At 43.8% G+C, this 19,429-nt stretch overlaps 2 protein-coding genes across 5 annotated transcripts; both read left to right on the forward strand.

Annotated features, from left to right (window-relative positions):
• Positions 1–14: 14 nt before the first annotated feature.
• Positions 15–4,655, forward strand: LOC135259898 (dnaJ homolog subfamily B member 9-like). The gene is made up of 3 exons (XM_064344819.1): positions 15–162; positions 1,696–1,931; positions 2,197–4,655. The coding sequence occupies exons 2-3, from the start codon at positions 1,715–1,717 to the stop codon at positions 2,625–2,627; spliced, it is 648 nt and encodes a 215-aa protein (XP_064200889.1). The 5' UTR covers positions 15–162; positions 1,696–1,714; the 3' UTR covers positions 2,628–4,655.
• A 286-nt stretch (positions 4,656–4,941) lies between these two features.
• On the forward strand, positions 4,942–19,394 carry LOC135259895 (dynamin-1-like protein). 4 transcript variants are annotated; one of them, XM_064344812.1, is made up of 20 exons: positions 4,942–5,201; positions 6,834–6,978; positions 8,469–8,504; positions 9,922–9,968; positions 10,638–10,709; positions 10,959–11,045; positions 11,231–11,393; positions 11,858–11,978; positions 12,342–12,473; positions 12,832–13,038; positions 13,480–13,600; positions 13,687–13,842; positions 14,823–14,912; positions 15,110–15,202; positions 15,671–15,724; positions 16,225–16,299; positions 17,784–17,951; positions 18,285–18,394; positions 18,618–18,777; positions 19,026–19,394. In XM_064344812.1, the coding sequence occupies exons 1-20, from the start codon at positions 5,100–5,102 to the stop codon at positions 19,080–19,082; spliced, it is 2,196 nt and encodes a 731-aa protein (XP_064200882.1). In that variant the 5' UTR covers positions 4,942–5,099; the 3' UTR covers positions 19,083–19,394. The 4 variants fall into 4 exon arrangements, with proteins under 4 accessions (XP_064200882.1, XP_064200884.1, XP_064200883.1 ...); XM_064344814.1 differs by lacking the exon at positions 16,225–16,299 and having other exon boundaries at positions 4,943–5,201; XM_064344813.1 differs by lacking the exon at positions 8,469–8,504 and having other exon boundaries at positions 4,943–5,201.
• The last annotated feature ends 35 nt before the right edge of the window (positions 19,395–19,429 follow it).

A 19,429-nucleotide genomic window follows, 5' to 3' on the forward strand; every position in this document is an offset into this window, starting at 1 on the left:
ACAGAAACAGTTCCACGTGCCTGACACATCCAAGACCACATGGTACAGAAAGCGACCAATAGTATTGAGATTCGTGGTGTTCTGGCGCTGGAATGCGGGGCCACTCTGGTTGTTATCACTGGCAGTGAAAGACTGGAGTGGTGGTGACGACTGTGGAGTGAGGTAGGTTCACACTTTTGATCAAATAAGTTTATTTTTGCAAATGTCTAGCATCAACTGTGTATTTTTAGGTTTCAATGTAATTCAAGTCTTTTTTGACTTGATGTGTTGTCGATGCCCAAGGAACGAACATCACATATTCTGATCTTAGCCAACATGACCTTACTTTCGTTAGCTGTATACTGACCAAGTTACTGCAGCTAGCTGCCAACGAACGGATTGACTTTAGTTTGCTCAATAGCTGGCGAATTTTGTTTTCAAATACACTTTAATTTAAATATTACTGAAATAATAGAGTCAATGGGATCGAGTGTAGTACGCAGCTAACGCTAGCTAGCTAGTTATCTAGCTACATAGATACATACCGCCAGTAGACACTTTAGATGCATCGTCAGCATACGCTTTTAATGATCTAACGTTAGCAACGCTGTTGAGTGTCGAGAATGAGCTATAAAGTCATTATTGACACGTTAAATACGCCTTGCTTGCGAGCTATTTATGCAACTGAATGCTACTAACGTTATGCCACTGCATTTTATTTGCATTAAACTGACAGGGAGTTGCAGGGCTGTGTTGATAGGTCAAGCTGTCAGTTGATTAGCTAGCTAGCTGGGTTTGACAACCATGCTAGCTAGCCAGTTGGGTGTTACCTGCAGCGTCTATATCGCACTGAATGCATTCGTTTAGCTTGCTTTACTTGGGTAAGGTTTGCTCGCTATCGACCTACTTAAAGCCGGGTGGATGTGTTAATGTGACTTGGCCATTTAAGGAAAACCCAGGAATAGGTAAAGTAGGGCAACACACTGTCTTTCAAAACGTGAGCCAGTTAACGTTACTTTGTTTCAACATTGTTTCTATTTGCATCATTTTGTATAAGTAAATGTCTTTTGCAAAGTTCATTGCAGGCAATACATTTAAATTATTGTACTTCCTCCCTTCAGAATGATTCTGGGCTTAATTCATAAACCCAAACTAAGCCGAATAAAACTTTTCAGAAAGGATTTGTTAATATCTAACCCTTTATGTTACTACTTTTGTGTTAGTTTCAACACATTTTGTTTCAAAATGGGAACCTTTTGTGTTACAAATATACAATTTTTGTTTTACAAAGGTAGACTATTTAAAAGTCTGTTGAAAGTATAACAAAATGTATTGTCCTTGACTAGCCATGACGGTGTGTTTAAAAAATGACGTTTTTATCACATATGTTTTGAGGGTTTGCTGTTCTTGATCTCAGTTTCTCGAAATTAAAAATATGATTATATAAATTTAGGGAATTTACAAGTCTATGGGCCAGTTTCACAGACACAGATTAAGCCCAGTCCCGAACTAAATTACATTTTGATTGGAGATTCTCCATACAAAACTCAGTTTCGTCAATGACTCAGCTTAATTTGTGCCTGTGAAACCGCCCATATATGTTTTACCTCTGTATGTGTTCCTTGTTACTGGAATACTAATCTGAAACTGTGATCTTGTACTCGTTTAGTTGAGAAGTGCAGCAGTTAACTGACATTTTACTTCACTCTTTCACAGGGCAACCACAAACACGAACATGGCAACTGCACAGTCAGCCTTAACGTTCGCAGTCTGTATCCTGATGATAACCGAACTGATACTTGCCAAAAGGGACTACTATGACATTTTGGGCGTGCCGAAAGACGCGACTGAACGTCAGATTAAGAAGGCCTTTCACAGGTTGGCGATGAAGTACCACCCGGACAGGAACAAGAGCCCTGACGCCGAGGCAAAATTCAGAGAGGTTGCTGAAGGTGAGTTTTCTTTCCACAGATTAACATTCGGGCACTTTCATTTCAGGTCGCACACAACTATGGAATTACTCATGCATTATGTGTCTGCATAGCAGTGGTTAGCAACTCCAGATTTTGCTTTAACTGTAAAAGAATGCGTGTAAAAGCAGAGTACCTTGCCCCACACTGATTAATTACGCTTTGTATATATGTAGGGCGGACATTTTTTCTTTCAATGTAATGTATATATATTTTAAATAATACTATTTATTTTGTTTTCTTTCAGCCTATGAGACGTTGTCAGATGAGAAGAGGCGGCGGGAATACGATCAGTTTGGACACAAAGCGTTCCCCGGCGACGGCGCAGGTGCCGGAAACGGCCACCACTTCCACCAGCCGTTCAACTTCAACTTCGACGACATTTTCAAGGACTTCGACATCTTCGGGCAGCACCAGCAGGCCCGTCAGAAGAAGCACTTTGACAGTGCCTTCCAGGCCCACCAGGAGGCGCACAGTCGCCACAAGAGGCACTTCCAGGGCTCGTTTGGCGGCGGACTCTTCGACGACATGTTCGAGGACATGGAAAAGATGTTCACCTTCAACAGCCACTCCGCGCGGACTGAGAGCAGGTTCCAGGGCTCGGCCAAACAGTGCCGGACTGTGACACAGCGCCGTGGCAACATGGTCACCACGTACACCGACTGCTCGAACTCGTGAGCCTGCGGCAGGGCGGGAACACCTCAGCACTTGAAGACACCCCATTGGTCCCTAGGTTGGGGTGGGAGGAGCTGGCATGTTTTACGTTTGGTATTGAACTAATTTAATTTACTGCTGTGAATGGAGTAAAGCTCGTTTTTTGCTTGGGGGATAACCATGTTTGTAAGTAGTGAAGGCCAGTGAAACATGCTTAGTTCTGTTGTCAAATCATTCAAAGCAACACACAAATACAGGTTAACGCATTTTAAAAATTTGCAGCATTAAAATGTCCCTTTATTCTGTTGAAAGCTATTCTTCTTGTAAGCAATAGCCTAAAAATTAGAATTTATTGTTTTTCGATTTTATAGACAGCTAATTAACACCTCTTGTTTAGAAACCATCAAAAAATCCCATGGCATTTAACTGATTTTGATTCTGGCAAGCGTTGCTTGTATTGATTTGTACCAGCTGACCAGTTTGGTACCAATTATATAATAGCTTTTATCGAGAGGTTCCTCATGAACAATAATTAATCTCACAAAAAAGCAAGTTGGACTTTTAATTACATTGTGATAAAAGCCTTGTATAATAATATAATAACAGAACTCCGATGTGTTAGCAATTGTTTTATTGAAGTGGTCTTCAGGAGTTTTTTTTTTTTCTTGGCACCACCGCACAAACTAAGGTGTGTTAAAACCCCTGTAACAGGTAAAAAATAATAATTGTGATTTATAGACTGTCAATGGTGCTTAATTGAAGGTGTTGTTGGTGTCAGAGAATACCGTGCTATATCAGTTATAACATTCAGGTTGCTGATTTTTATCTGTTGTTAATTTCAAATATGAGTTGAATTTAATACTAAACAATACCACAACATAATATGACACAAGATTTTGGAAATATTGTGCGTCTGGATCTTCCATACCGGTTTATTCTCAGGAAGGCATGGAAAAAACAGACATTTGTTTTGGATCACATTGTCTTGTTTTTCATGTTGATTTTTTCTTACTCTTCTTTTTGTAGTTTATCTCTGAAGTGAACACCACCTAGTTGTTATGCATGAAGACTCCACTTTGCCCGAATGTTATGTTGATTAACATTCTGGAAAGTACTGTCATGGTACCTGAAGGTTATAACTTTGTTATACAAGTGGCTTGCCAGTATGTAATGGAATGTTTTCGTTTAAATATGGCCCTTATAACTCCCTATTCACATGTCTGGTACTTCAAGGGTGTGCTTCTCACTCAACAATGGGGGGAAAATGCAATATGTTTTGAGGTACTTCCTGTTCTTTCAGAGTTTAATTTTCAGTAACACCCAATTACTGAGTTAAAAAAAAAAAAATATGGAAAAGCTAATGCTGACTGAAGGTCTCTTTCCTCTTCAGAATACTTTGGAAAAAGCAATATTTTTTTCGATTATTAATGCTTTTGTGAGCTTTTTTCCCCCCTCATGGTGTCTCGCTAATGATTGAGAAGGTTACATCAGCAAAACGATAACTGTGGATTGTGTAACTGATCTGTGTTGAAATGGTTTGGTTTTTTAATGATGGGTGAGTTTTAATAACTCATTTTTTTTAAACAACACAAATGTAAACACCTAGAAGTATTTTTTTTAGTGCTTAGGGAGTGGGGCATGATGTAAGCTACCTGTTTTAGACTAATATTAAAATTATCTCTAGAAACCATTATTTCAGTCTTTCCCCATTGTAATAGTGTAACTGAATTGAATCTTATAAAGCAAAAGACAACCATGTAATCACCTGATGTTCTACCTTAAACACACCAACTGTTACCTCATATCCTATCCTCAGTTGTCTTTGTCCTCCCATATACGTGCAATATATTGAGCCAGCTCTTCTCTTTTCCTGTCTTTAATTTCCGTATTGCTTGTGTTACCTGCTGGTCTCGTTTTGTGGACTTTGAAATACGATTAGATTGTCTTGCACTTTCATTATTTTAATCCTATGAATGAGATGCACATTTCACAATGGTCTTAAAAATGGTATTATTGTGCATTTGTTTGGAAGAATAAATATTGATGCCGCTACATTGTGCTGTGCTGTTTTTTCATTCAAAGTACATTTTAATATTATTTTTCAACTACAGCATCGCGTTCCATAGGTTTTCAGTGGCAGGCTGGGTAACTCCCTGCGAACCACATATTTCTGCTACAGCAACCCGTAGATCCTGTTGTCTCGACAACGAGCTACGCCCTCTTGATTGAAAACGTCATACATACGTTAGGCGGGAGAGCCTGGAAAATGTAGTCCATTTAAAGTGTGTAGGGAAGTGAATAGTTGGTGGTTGCTATTTTAGGTACTTCGTTTCCCAGAATGCTGCGTTGACTAACAGTGCCCAGTTATTCTCTAGGCCGGGTTGGTTAAATGGTGGCTGTCTCGAGGGCCGCCGTCTTCTATGACATTGTCCCTGTGTGTATTGCAGGGTAGCTTGTAAGCTCATTCATTTTGACAGGTCCCTGTATTGCCGAACCATGGAAGCCCTGATCCCCGTTATAAACAAACTTCAAGACGTCTTCAACACGGTGGGAGCAGATATAATCCAGTTGCCGCAGATTGCAGTTGTTGGAACACAGGTAAAAAGCACACATTGATATTGGCTAGCAAGCTAACATTGGCTAGGATAACGATATGTAGCGCTACCAAGCTATTGTTTTTTTCAGACTTAGAAAAACTAGCTCGGCAGATAAAAAAGATTTTTAGCTAGCTTGATGATACAACAGTATGCTTAAACTGTATGTTTAAACCAGTGTCCCAAAAATACAATTGTCTGCAGCTAGCATTCCTGCACTTTTGCTTTCATATTTGACGTCTGTCGTTAGCTAGCTACTGGATAGAAACAACGTTAGCTAGACCGACTATCTGCATATATTATAAGCATATGGAACTTACTACGTGTTAGTGTCCTTCAACTACAGGTCTTCGTTAGAGCGTTTGTAAGCTTGCGACTAACTTTGAGGTAGTCAGGAGATACAAAAATAATCGTGCCCAGATCAGCATAACGCAGCTAGCTATGCATGCATTATTTCGAAATAGCTGGTTAAAAAACGCAACTAGAATAGAGCTCACCAGTATACAATGACGACAGTGCAGCTGGTAAACTAAAAAAGGCTGTTCTTATAACAGATGAAAGCTGTGAATAGCTGACTTGAGCTTAAGGTCAAACATAGATGGGGAACTTGCATTTGAAAACGGTAAATAACACGTTAGTATGGCTTTCACCACGGCAGATAGCTAGCTAGCTTGCCGAGTACCAATATATATTGTTGCAATTTCAATTCAGTAAAATTGGTGCAGGTGAAGACCCAATTCTGTTTGTGCTATAGCGTAGTCCCGGGTTAGTCGGGCAACTGATAAGGACAGGAGGTGGTATTGCAGTATTATATCATAGAGTTCAGTGTGTAGGATGGATTATTATTGTGCCCACAGTATCGTGTGCAGAGTATCACAAGCATATCAAAATTAATTAGTTGTTGATGAAATCTCAGCTTTTCTCAAACGTATTCTTACCCCTCAGTACTTCACTTCGCAGAATCCTCCCTGCAAAATGGTTTGCTGTTTTTTTTTTTAAATGTGAAAAATAAAAAAAAGGAAAAGTCATTATCATTCTCAGTGATGGGGTGCATCATGAGCCCGCTAACTTGTGTCACATTTATTCATCACATGGTTTTAAGGAGAAAGATCTCATTGTGAAGTGGAGATTTAAAAATGTTCAAAATCTGGAGCATCGGTTTACCTAGGTGTCTGTTTAGTGGACTTGTGTGTCGAGCCTTTGGCAAGATCCGCCTGTATGGCACAGACTGTTGGCAGAATTAGGACGACCTGTCTGTGTTTGTACACGTGCTTATCTTATTATGTAGGCTACCTCGGATTGGATACCTATTCTGTGTATAGGCTCCGTTCATGTGATTTTATAATTACCCCCCCCCCCCACTCCCCACACACGCACACACACACACAAACGCTATGGGGAATAGCTTCCTTCTCCTAGTCTCAAGTGCTTAGAGCCGCTGTTGTAGTACAGTCCTAGTACAGTCCTACTGATATTCCATATATAGCACTTCTTTCACAGTGGAGTAATTAGCCTACATGGGTAATTTCAGGAATTAAATTCAGTTAGCGCGCTGGTGACGACTGTGATTAAATCGAATGATGCCTCATCACCCTGACCCCTTTTTGTTTTTGCATGAAATGTTCACAATATCCAGAGCAGCGGAAAGAGTTCGGTGTTGGAGAGCCTGGTTGGCCGGGACCTGTTGCCGCGGGGAACGGGCATAGTCACACGACGCCCCCTGATCCTGCAGCTGGTAAATGTGGACCCCGATGACCGCAGGAAGACCAGTGAAGAGAATGGTACCTAAACGTTCCGACCACATACGCTCTGCCCCGTCTGTTCCCTTCCCTGTCTCTGCTTAACGGGAGTCCATTTAAAGCTCTCTTTCTCTGACTGTTTCTCTTTCCCTCCTTCCATTCCTCCTTCTGTCTGTCTCTCTTTCACACACTCTCACTCGTGTGTGTGTGTGTGTGTGCGTGTGTGCGTGTGTGCATGCGTGCGTGCGTGCGTGCGTGCGAGTGTGTGTCTGTGTGCCTGTATATGTGTGTGTGTGTGTGTGTGTGTGTGTGTGTGTGATTGTGCGTGCATGTCGTAACATTTTGACGCAGTCATTGCCTTCTGTTCTGGATCTGTGTTATCCTGGTGGTCAGCGGTTTGAAAAGGCACAGCTGATGTCAGTGTTTGTTTTGTTTTTGAAGGGTGCTACTCTGAAGCACAGTGCTGTTTGAGTGCTGTATCGCAGGTCTGAAAAACGTTCAATATCCTTCTAAAGAATAACTCTGTTTAACTGGTAGAGAACAGAGAAACATTTTTGACATAATATAAGATGACAAATACAACATGTTTTTATCATCTCGGATTACGAAAACATGTCGCTGTGCAAATATTTTCAAAATTATTTTTTCTTTTAATTTAATGTCTCATGTAGTGTAAATTTGAGAATAGCAGAATATGTGGTTCTTGAGATTAAAGCCATTGACTCATGTCCTCTACAGGGGGTAAAAAAGAATTGCTGAGAGGATAAGAGAAACTGCTCAAAATGTAAAATTGTAACAATAAGTGAATATTCAACTAAGAGGAGCCATTAAGCCATCATTTGTCACTGCATCTTTTACACAACAAAGAACGTTTCTGAATAGTTAGCTACTCTGCATAGAGAAGGTCTTTGTCATTTGGTGCTTTATAAGAGCAAAAGTTTGTCTCGACCTTTGTGATTGAGAGATTACAGGAACCTAATGTATTTTCCCTATCATTCGACTTCAGAATGTCTGTTGAGCTAGGGACATTATGAAAATTCAAACAAGAGCTCTGGGCCCACAGTTATAGAAATGAAAATTGTGTCCTCTTTGTATAAAATTCTAAATGAAGCCGTAATGAAGGCTTACACTGCCCGAACAAAGTACATAACGAACACGTACTTATTTAAAAGTTCATTTCAAATATTATGGAACACAATCAAATGAATGGTTTGACATTTAGGCTACGCTTTGTCTACACGGAAAATGCAGTGCTTTGAATGAACTTCAGTCATTGAAGAGACTTCTGTGTCTTCAAACGACCACCACAGTGCAGTTACAGCGTGTGTGCGATGTCACGTAAACGTATTCAAGATCCACCCACCTTTTGAGAATATATCCTTGTGTGATTTACCGGATTGGGATGTGTAGCCAAACCTAAACCCAAGTTCTGTGGGTAATGGGCAGATCCAGTAAGGACCGCACATTTCTTGTTGCTGTACAGTAGTTGTGGCTAACACCTCTCTTTCTCTGTCATTTCTCCAAAACCACAGACCCCAGCACGTGGAAAGATGGACGCCTGTACAAAGGTCTCCTTTTCCTCTGGTTTCTGTCTGCGATTGGCTGCTTTTCTTTCTCTTTTCTTCCCTCTTTTCTGTTCGGGCCCCTCCCCTGTCATAATCTTAAAAATTATTATTATTTTTTTGTATTTATTTGGTCTAATTTTGGGCTGAACGTAGAGGCTAATGGTCACTGTGCGGCTGTTATGAGGATTTGTTTATCATTCATTCATTCATTCATTCATCCATTCATTTGTTCATTCATTCATTCATTTGTTTATTTCTGAAGGCTTGCTGCACCGCAGTGTATGAATGCGCTAACGAACATCTGGATTAATGACATTCAGAAACCAAAATCCCCAAGGGGAATCTGAGCCATCTGTTGGAGCATTCTAATATCACATTTGTTTGCATTATTTCATCTGAAATGAGTATTTAAACTGGGAATTTGGAGCTGGACTTCTTCAAATACCTCCCCATATGGCTACATAAATCAGAATGACGAATAGTGGTTAGTCATGCATATTACCTATTGTAAAAAAAAATCATTTGTTCAAATGTAACATTATTGCATTGAAAGTAATTTAAACCTTTTAAAACTAAAGTTCAGGATTAAAAACTTTAATTTTTTATCTTTATTGGCTCCTCACAGCTTAAATTTGGACTATGAGACATTTTCATTCATATTACATTTTAAAACTTGTCACTATTGCTATTATATATATTGATAGCTTTTGTGCTTTTTAAATTCTACAAATTGGAACATATTTCAGCAGAATTTAGTTTGCAGGGTGAGAGTTTGGTCAGTAAGATGTTAGATGCGACCAGAATGCACCTGTCAGAATCCAGTCCTGGAGAGCCAAAATGTCTGCTGGTGGACAGTTTCAGCTCCAGTGATTTATTTCATTTGTTCATTGGCTAAAGAATCCACACACCTTGTTCTCATGGCCTTCATTGGCTGCCGCTCGAAAGGAAACCACAAATACCTGCAGGCACTGAGGGCCTCCTGGGCTTTCATTGCAGACCCCTGCTGGAGAATGTTTGCGCTTCCCACAATGCACTGCGCTTCTTTCATTGTGGCTTGCACTTGGGCACTTTTTTTACGCTGCTAACGTAAGAGCCGAACTCGTAGCCATTTTCGCTTGCCCGTGCAAGTTAGTTTGGAAACAGACCCGTGTAAATGTGTTACTGGCTGTGGTCCCACGGAACGAAGACCGGATTCCAGCCGAACGTTTCCAGTGGAGAACGTGAATGTGAAGACAACGGCGGTCATGTGCTGTCGTGCTACGAGGGTGGGCTGGCCAGTGGCACGAAAGGGGCGTGTCTACAACAGGGCCAGTCCCCTCTGCCACGTTGTGTTGACCTCTTGGTGAGGCCACGCCTCATGCCCCTCCCCCCAAAGGCGGGGCTTGATTCTATGATTCTAACATCATGTTTGTTTCCACAGGAGTCGATGGAGAAGAATGGGGAAAATTTCTACACACCAAAAACAAGGTGTGAGCTTTTTAAGATAAATCTATGTCCATATATGACGGAGTGAATCTTAACCACTATGATACCTGATAATGAATAGACAATTTTCTTCATGTTTATTCCTCAGAGCAAAAATAGGTCTCTTCAAATGTGCTCCCTGAAATGTTTGCTCTGCTTGTTGAGATTATCAAAGACTCTTTTATATCTAGAGCAGGGGTGCACAACTCCGGTCCTGGGGGGCCGGTGTGCATGGTGGTTTTTGCCAATTACCAACCAATTACCTTAGTTTTTGTTTTTTGATGGCTCTATAAACTAGGCTGGTTAACTCCTGGACTTGAGCACAGTAAACTCTGTAGGATACACTTGCAGTGTACAGCTGTAGCTGGTGCTTATGCAATTTTCAGATCAAGATATGATTGAGCTAATTGAATAATTAAGAAGAGAAGTTGGCACGAAATCCTGAAAAGGATTGGCCCTTGTTGTGCACCCCTCATCTAGAGGCACATCATATGTACACTCTTACACCCGTGATAAGCCAATGTGTGCCCCAGGAAATGTATCACAATAACCTTTTTGCACAGTAGACCAGTTAGATATGCCAGAGGAAACCTTATGCTGGACTGTGCTATAAATGGCTCTTATTGTACTGAGTTTGTGCTGAGGCATTTTTTCCATTGCTTGTGTTTTCAGATCTACACAGATTTTGATGAAATCAGGCAAGAAATAGAAAATGAAACCGAAAGAATTTCTGGCAATAACAAGGTGAGAGTGATACAGTCACCAGGTGGATTTTTAGCTACCCTTTGGAGTCCTTGTCCTTCATAATCAACAGAGCATGAGTTGACACATTTATAAACTGGGTCTTCGTAGTGGATACAAACACAAATCCAATTTGATTTAGCTGAAACTATTTATAGCCGGCTCTTTATCTCTGGACTTATTTTTTTAGTTCTTCTGCTCCTTTCTTGCCTTCACTAAAAATGTGTTGTGTGACACACTCTGTTCTTCCAGGGTATCAGCGATGAGCCCATTCACCTGAAAATCTTCTCTCCTCATGTGGTGAACCTGACCCTGGTGGACCTTCCAGGTATCACTAAGGTATCTCTACTGCCCTGTGAACTTCTATTACAGTCATCACACATGTCATGTGATGGCAGGTTGAGTGAGTTCTGCACATGTATGCTCTTGTCACTTCCTGAGAATGTAACCGTAGAAACGCAGAGTTCAGTTGGCTTGAGCTCGCTATCTGGGTGCATCATGGCGCTTCTGTGTGTTCCCCCCAGGTCCCGGTGGGAGACCAGCCCAAAGACATCGAGATCCAGATCAGAGAGCTCATCCTGAAACACATCAGCAACCCCAACTGCATCATCCTGGCCGTCACGGCCGCCAACACCGACATGGCCACCTCCGAGGCGCTCAAAGTGGCTCGAGAGGTGGACCCCGACGGTCAGTGTTCACCTATGACCTCTGACCACAGTCTCTCAGAGTAGAGATCTGTGTCCAGCAGCTGGTGCCATTCCAGGTTTTACATCTTAATGGAAGCCACCTGTTTCTGGCATCCAGTCAGCAAACTGATTCAGTCCGGTCCACGCTTCTGTGGATTGCGAGTGATTTGATCATACGGAGACCCCTTAATTGTTCTGACAAAGAGTTGTGGGTCTGAAACATTGGATGATTTGGTCATTATTTTTGTATTCTAGGGGAACACTGTCCAAAATGGTTCCATTCCATACTCTTAATGAAGTATTGGAACAATGTTTGTATATTTTGGCAGGACTTCATTTGTCCTGCTTTTTCCTATGCGTGAATTATTTAATATTATTAGTTAGTAATTTGTGCGTAAATAAGTTTAGCTGGGTAAATGACGCATTTGCTTGTGTCCTGTGTCCGTCCCCATTTAACGCAAACAGGAAGGAGAACTTTAGCCGTGGTGACCAAACTGGACCTGATGGATGCCGGTACCGACGCCATGGACGTGCTGATGGGTCGGGTCATTCCCGTCAAACTGGGCCTGATCGGGGTTGTCAACAGGCACGTCTCTCCCTCACCGTTGCACCTAGGGATGAGTGACATCAGCTTCATCAAAACCCAAGCTGTCAATTAGTTCAAAGTCTAAATCTTTATTTATTTATATAGCACTTGTCCAAATGAAAGTTACACAGTGTGTCTGGCTGAATCAAGCAGTGTTTTTGCTCTCTGCAGCAAAACACAATGATTGGCTCAAACTGGTGAGTCACCGATGGTGTATGTTAGCTCCGCCCCTCATTCACGGGACATCATGCTCTCAAAGCTCGTCGTGCATGGTTTTCTTTTAATAGCAGGTGACTTTCAGAGAAGGAATGCTCTTTATCTTGCATTCCTGTCTGACTGTGCGCTTCCTGCCCTGGCCTGCAGGAGTCAGTTAGACATCAATAATAAGAAGAGCGTGGCCGACGCCATACGGGACGAACACGCCTTTCTGCAGAAGAAGTACCCCTCCCTCGCCAACAGAAACGGAACCAAATACCTCGCCAGAACGCTGAACAGGTGGGGCTGTCTATACATCTCTGTTCACTCTCATGTTGCTGCTGTGTACATTTTTTGGCTGATATATGGAGGTGTGTCCCTTTTCAAATTGAAAATACAGACAGAACAAGGAGACAAAGAAAGCAGAAATATTGCTGTGTGGGGATTTCCAAAATATGTGACTGATACACACTCAAGGAACACTGTTTTAAAAATAGAAAACATGGCCACAAGGGCCCAATTGTGGGAGGCGAGTATGATCCCAGGTGACCTCGTTAGAGGACGTGTGGCTCCAGCCTTAGCCACGAGTGGAGCCAGAATGGCTACCCTTAGCAGACGCTAACCCCCGCAGACGCTAACCTTCGCGGCTCACCCACAGGCTGCTGATGCACCACATCCGCGACTGCCTGCCGGAGCTGAAGACGCGCATCAACGTGCTGGCGGCGCAGTACCAGTCGCTGCTCAGCAGCTACGGCGAGCCCGTGGAGGACAAGAGCGCCACCCTGCTGCAGCTCATCACCAAGTTCGCCGCCGAGTACTGCAACACCATCGAGGGCACCGCCAAGTACATCGAGACCGCCGAGCTGTGAGTGTGCGCCCGGCTCCGCCCAGTGGGGTGGGAGGAGCCCTCGCTATGGGGCGGGAGGAGCTCTCGTGCCGTACCAGCGGGTACAAAAAGGGAAGGTTACATTACATTACATTACTGGCATTTAGCAGACGCTCTTATCTAGAGCGACTTACACAACTTTTACATAGCATTTCCATTGTGTCATTTTATCCAGCCAGATATATACTGAAGCAATGCAGATGAAGTACCTTGCACAACGGCAGTGTCGTCCCTGGGAATTGAACCTGCAACCCTTTATGCTACACTGCCGCCCTGCACATGTGACTTAATTATTTATGAGATTTCCTTCCTCAGTGGTAATTAATGGTGGGGAGACTGACTTCCTGTCGGTAATCACCGCCAGTGAAATAATCGGCATATTCGGTTGGACTAGTATCTCATTTTTGTCCCACTTTGCAGATGTGGTGGGGCCAGAATCTGTTACATATTCCACGAGACGTTCGGACGGACGCTAGAATCGGTGGATCCGCTGGGAGGTCTCACCACCATAGATGTCCTGACCGCTATCCGGAATGCCACGGTGAGCTGGGACGCGCTGGTGTTCTCTCATGTCCGTGGCGAGTGTTGGAGGGGCTGCTGGGTAAAGGCGTGTCCGTCCCCCCGCAGGGCCCCCGTCCGGCCCTCTTCGTGCCCGAGGTGTCCTTTGAGCTGCTGGTGAAGAGGCAGGTGAAGCGGCTGGAGGAGCCCAGTCTGCGCTGTGTGGAGCTGGTGCATGAGGAGATGCAGAGGATTATACAGCACTGCAGCAACTACAGCACGCAGGTACACTATACTATACCATACATACTGCAGCAACTACAGCACGCAGGTACACTATACTATACCATACATACTGCAGTAACTACAGCACGCAGGTACACTATACTATACCATACTATACAAACTGCAGCAACTACAGCACTCAGGTATACTATACTATACCATACATACTGCAGCAACTACAGCACTCAGGTACACTATACTATACCATACATACTGCAGCAACTACAGCACGCAGGTACACTATACTATACCATACATACTGCAGCAACTACAGCACGCAGGTACACTATACTATACCATACATACTGCAGCAACTACAGCACGCAGGTACACTATACTATACCATACATACTGCAGCAACTACAGCACGCAGGTACACTATACTATACCATTCATACTGCAGCAAATACAGCACACAGGTGCACTATACTATACCATACATACTGCAGCAACTACAACATGCAGGTGCACTATACTATACCATACATACTGCAGAAACTACAGCACGCAGGTATACTATACTATACCATACATACTGCAGCAACTACAGAACACAGGTACACTATACTATACCATACATACTGCAGCAACTACAGCACTCAGGTACACTATACTATACCATACATACTGCAGCAACTACAGAACACAGGTACACTATACTATACCATACATACTGCAGCAACTACAGAACACAGGTACACTATACTATACCATACATACTGCAGCAACTGCAGCACTCAGGTACAGTATACTATACACACTGTACTGTAGTATGATATACATGCTATAGTGCACAGATGCACTATACTGTACTATTGTTGTACTGTAGTATACATGCTCCAGTACACAAGTATACTATGCTGTAATTATACTCCACTGTACCATGATATACATACTACAGCACACAGGTCCACTGTGCTATATTGCTCTATACTATACTATACTATACTATACTATACTATACTATACTATACCCCCAGGAGCTGCTGAGGTTCCCAAAGCTGCATGATGCCATAGTGGAGGTGGTGACCTCACTCCTCAGGAAGAGACTGCCAGTGACCAATGAGATGGTGAGAGAGTCCTGTTTATCATTCTGCACGCCCCCTCAGTCATTACCCCCTCCCCCAGTTCTATTTATCTCTCTTCTGCCTCCCCTCACCCCTTTATGTCTTCTTCTCCCCTCATCCTTTCATTTATGCATCTTCTCCCTCCTCTCTCATTCATTTATCTATCTTTGTCTTAACTCCGCCCCCTTCACCCGTTTCAGGTTCATAACCTGGTGGCGATCGAGCTGGCGTACATCAACACCAAACACCCCGACTTCGCCGACGCGTGCGGCGTCATGAACAATAATATAGAGGTGAGGAAAGAGAGAGGAGCGGCTCCTCTGATTGGACGGCTGGTTGATTAGCTGATTGATTAATTGATGTTTTGATTGGTTGGACTTTGTCAATGTTTAACAGAAGAAAATTCATCTCTTGCTGTCTGTGCTACATATATTCAACACGTTTATATACAGTACATGATGCAATGAAACAGGACATGGAAAACTACAAACAAGCAAATGAAGTTGACACCTCAGAGTTCTCTGCGAGGTAGCAAAGAGCATGCTGGGATTGGGTAAAGAGAGGAAGTCCCGCTGCTCTTTGGAGAGAGCTCATAGCGACGGTTCACTCTGAAGCTGACATGGTGGAAATTGAGCATTTGCATAGTTGTGCTCCAGGGTTCTCATACATTTAGTCCTCCCGCAAAGGATGGCGAATTCTGGCGGATAAATAATTTTGTGTCGGTCGTGCTGTGCGCTGAAAGTGTCGTTTTTTTCCTTCAGGAGCAGAGGAGGAACAGGATGAGAGAGCTGCCCTCAGCCGTGCCCCGCGACAAGGTACGGCTTTCAGCGGCGTTTTTCTTTACTGAAACGACGCGAGCCTGCTTCACAATAAGGCTCAAAGAACATTGAGTCACTAAAATCCTCTCCTTCAATGAGGCCTTTTCTCCTTATTGAAAAGAAAGAATAAGACTGAAGTAACAAGCGCAGGTTCTTGCTCTTTTATTTCCAGACTTCCATAGTGCTCCCATTTTAGGAACACGTGTTTCTGAAAATCGATGTGTGCGAACTGTGAAAGCAATTTAGGAGCACATCTAACAGTTGGGATGCATTAGTGTGCTCCTAAGTTTTTTAGCTGGGGAGCATGTAGAGCCCTGTATTCATAGATAAATGTTTTACAAACGTATTGTACTTCTCTGCGTAGGCAGTAATTGGGGTGTGAAGCAGGCTGCGGCAGTAAATGTGAATCCTTTGTGAGTCTCCTTCGCTTGCGGGTCAAAGGTCGGGCATCTCTGTCTCTACTCCTTTCTCTAATCTGACGTCCCCTCTTTCTGTAGTCCTTAAAGGGCCCGAGTGGGCCCCCTGTCTTTCCTAGCGAGGCCCCTGCCCCCGGCGACGCTGAGGGGGCCAAGGTGTGTGGCACCCGTTGCCTGGCTTTGGCATGCCCCTTGCAGTGCTGTGATTTCACCCTCCTCTCCTTTGGCCTTCTGGGAAATGTGGTCCTCCTTATTCCTTCTGCACTATCACTGGTGTCTTAATAGAATAAACAATTAGATAAGAATCACAATAGAGCATCATTTTCCATAATATGGAGTGGAAGAGAATAGAATTAAGACTTAATAGAACAAAAGAGAACGAGTTGAGTAATTTCCATCTGTAGGGCGGGTAGAGCTGCTCTGAGCTGTAGTTGCAGGTCTTACTATACCCCAGGTCAATTAGCCCTGATACTGGATGAATCTAAGCTTCACAAAGCTTCAAAAAAGCTCACAAAGCTTCATTAAGCTTCATAAACCATCAGTTCTCATCACTGCATTTCCTGTTCACCACCCCTCCCCTAACCCGACCAGCTGCATGAGAGAGAGAGATTAAGAGAGAGAGAGATGAGAGTGAGAGAAAATCTCTCTTTAACATATGAGCTTTGTTTGGGTGCCTTCCTGTATTGCTTTGCTGTGAGTTCTGTAATTCTGCTTTGTTGAATTAAAAAAACATTTTTTTTTAAATACTTCGGAAACTAGCGTTAGGATTCACTGCATAACCACAGACCTGACACCATTTACTGCAAACAAAAAAATGTAAACTAGTGTGAACTGCCTAGACCAAGTACTGTAGTGCCCTTCACATTGAGCCATAAGCCTTCTATTTTAAGCAGCTGTTTGTGGTTCATGTACCTCGGTGTCTGCATAGGGGAGGGGACTGAACAACTGCTGTTAGCGTGCCACTGAATGCACTCAAGACAGAAATAGCACTCTAGACACTGCTTTCCAGGTGAGTCACGGCAAGAGATCTGGGGAGTTTAACGTCGAAACGACCATCTCCTTTGTGAAAGGACATTCTGGCATTATGTGGGTGTGGGAGGTTGCGAGGGTAAAATGCACCCACAGCTAGTCCTGTGTGAGAAGGACCTCTGACTGAAGTATACACCGGGTGTGTGTCGGATGAGGTTCTCTCACGGTGTGTGTGTGTGTGTGTGTGTGTGTGTGGAACAACGATGCTTGATAGCCACCCGTCCCCAGCGAAGCACTGTGCATGTTGCATTGTCTTTGGACAGCACACGTTTGCGTACCTGTGCTAGATGACATTTGAGCACAATGATGACCGTGTTGCTTCGTTAAGCTCAGCGAATTGCATCATTACTTAACTTAAGGCTATGTACCGTGCTTAAGATACACCCGCAGTGCTGCACCTGAGATTTGAACCTGCAACCTCTGAGTTGCAAGCTCCAGCTCCCTAACCATTATGCTGCACTAAATTACACCAGTACTGCATTATGTCAGTGCTGCTACTGACCCTGCAGTGCTGTATAATGGCAGCTGTGCTCTATTTAGACTGAAGGTGTGACCTGTCCAGGCCTCTGTGACCCTTGACCCTTGACCCCTGACTGTGTGTCCCTCCCCAGGGTGCAGCAGGAGGTCCGCAGGGGGAGCAGGACGGCTCCGGGGGCTGGAGGGGCAAGTTAAAGAAGGGAGAGGATGGGGCGATGGCGGAAGACCAAAACGGCAGACCTCCCCAGGCCCCCCTCCCGGCCAGCCCCATGAAGGGATACGCCGTCAACCTGCTGGATGTGGTGCGTTCATTTCCTTCTTTCTCTCTTTCTCTCTCTCTCTTTATTATCTCACCACTCCCTCCTTCTTTGGGGGCTGCAGTAATACCTGTCCTGTTGTACACACTGCAGTTTGCAACTCTCCCCTCCCCCAGTTCAAACTCTGATTTGCTCCTGCTGTTCTGTTGGTCAGGTATTGGCTCCTGCTGTTTGTTGGACACTGATTGGCTCGTGCTGTTTTGTTCACTGATTGGTTCATGCTGTTTTGTTGGTCACTGATTGGCTCATGCTGTTTTGTTGGTCACTGATTAGCTCATGCTGTTTTGTTGGTCACTGATTAGCTCTTGTCGCTTGCAGCCTGTTCCAGTTGCCAGGAAGTTGTCTGCTCGGGAGCAGAGGGATTGTGAGGTCATAGAGAGGCTCATCAAATCCTACTTCCTCATTGTCAGAAAAAACATCCAGGACAGGTACAGTCTGAAACTGTTTGTGTCCCTAATACGGCCTTTACATGTCTATGTGTTCTGCAGGCTGATGATGTCAGTCTCGCCTGTGTTTGCCATTTCACTTGCCATTTAAAAAAAAAAAAAGCAATTAACAGTCAGGTGTGAAGAGCATAACAAAAATAATGTTACATTTATTCTAATATAAACAAAATAGTATAGGTTAAAAGTCTCTGTCTCCCCCCCCCAGCGTGCCCAAGGCAGTAATGCACTTCCTGGTGAACCACGTGAAGGACAGCCTGCAGAGTGAGCTGGTGGGGCAGCTGTACAAAGCAGGGCTGCTGGACGACCTGCTGACCGAGTCAGAGGACATGGCCCAGAGACGCAACGAGGCGGCGGACATGCTGAAGGTACACACGCACGCACACACAAACACACACACAAACACATGCTGAGAAATACTCTGAGTCTGTACAACCTCTCAAACCTTTCATATCAACACAAACACACACACACACACACACATGCTCTCTCACACGCACACACACACACACACACACACACGCTCTCACACACACGTACACACACTCACACAGACACAGTGTAAAAATGCTCCCTGGCCCTGCTCACCCCTCTCCTCTCTTGCCCCCCCTCGCAGGCCCTGCAGAAAGCCAGCCAGGTCATCGCCGAGATCCGAGAGACCCACCTGTGGTGAGGACGCCCCCCCCCCCCACCACCAAAATAAAAAACGAAAACAAAACTCTGTTCAGAGTCTATGGACAGCCAACTTAAAAACGCACTGTTGTAAACTGTTATGTGTGGAACGTTTATTTTATTTACTGTACAGACACGAAAATAAAGGCCGTAGTATATCGCTTTTCACCCGAGTGCGCACCCCCTCCCTGTGTGTCAGTGTTTGCCAAGAGGAATGTGTGTAACCTTGTTCCGTAAGACCCATCGTAGTGTGTCTTACCAGGGAATGTGTGCTGCAGGTGTACCGTAAATTAAAGTTAAAAATACAAAACTCCTCTGCTGTTCTGTGTCTTTGATTGGTGTAAGCAT

This window comes from Anguilla rostrata, chromosome 7, assembly GCF_018555375.3.
Source record: "Anguilla rostrata isolate EN2019 chromosome 7, ASM1855537v3, whole genome shotgun sequence".
In the NCBI taxonomy this organism is placed as follows: domain Eukaryota; kingdom Metazoa; phylum Chordata; class Actinopteri; order Anguilliformes; family Anguillidae; genus Anguilla; species Anguilla rostrata.

What these genes read in the sequence shown, in the direction of transcription:
- LOC135259898 (XM_064344819.1), top strand. Translation starts at nt 1,715, where the DNA reads ATGGCAACTGCACAGTCAGCCTTAACGTTCGCAGTCTGTATCCTGATG. An exon ending in ATTCAGAGAGGTTGCTGAAG is followed by an intron (nt 1,932 to 2,196) that starts GTGAGTTTTCTT and finishes GTTTTCTTTCAG; the next exon opens with CCTATGAGACGTTGTCAGAT.
- LOC135259895 (XM_064344812.1), top strand. Translation starts at nt 5,100, where the DNA reads ATGGAAGCCCTGATCCCCGTTATAAACAAACTTCAAGACGTCTTCAAC. An exon ending in GAAGACCAGTGAAGAGAATG is followed by an intron (nt 6,979 to 8,468) that starts GTACCTAAACGT and finishes CCAAAACCACAG; the next exon opens with ACCCCAGCACGTGGAAAGAT. An exon ending in CCGCTATCCGGAATGCCACG is followed by an intron (nt 13,601 to 13,686) that starts GTGAGCTGGGAC and finishes GTCCCCCCGCAG; the next exon opens with GGCCCCCGTCCGGCCCTCTT.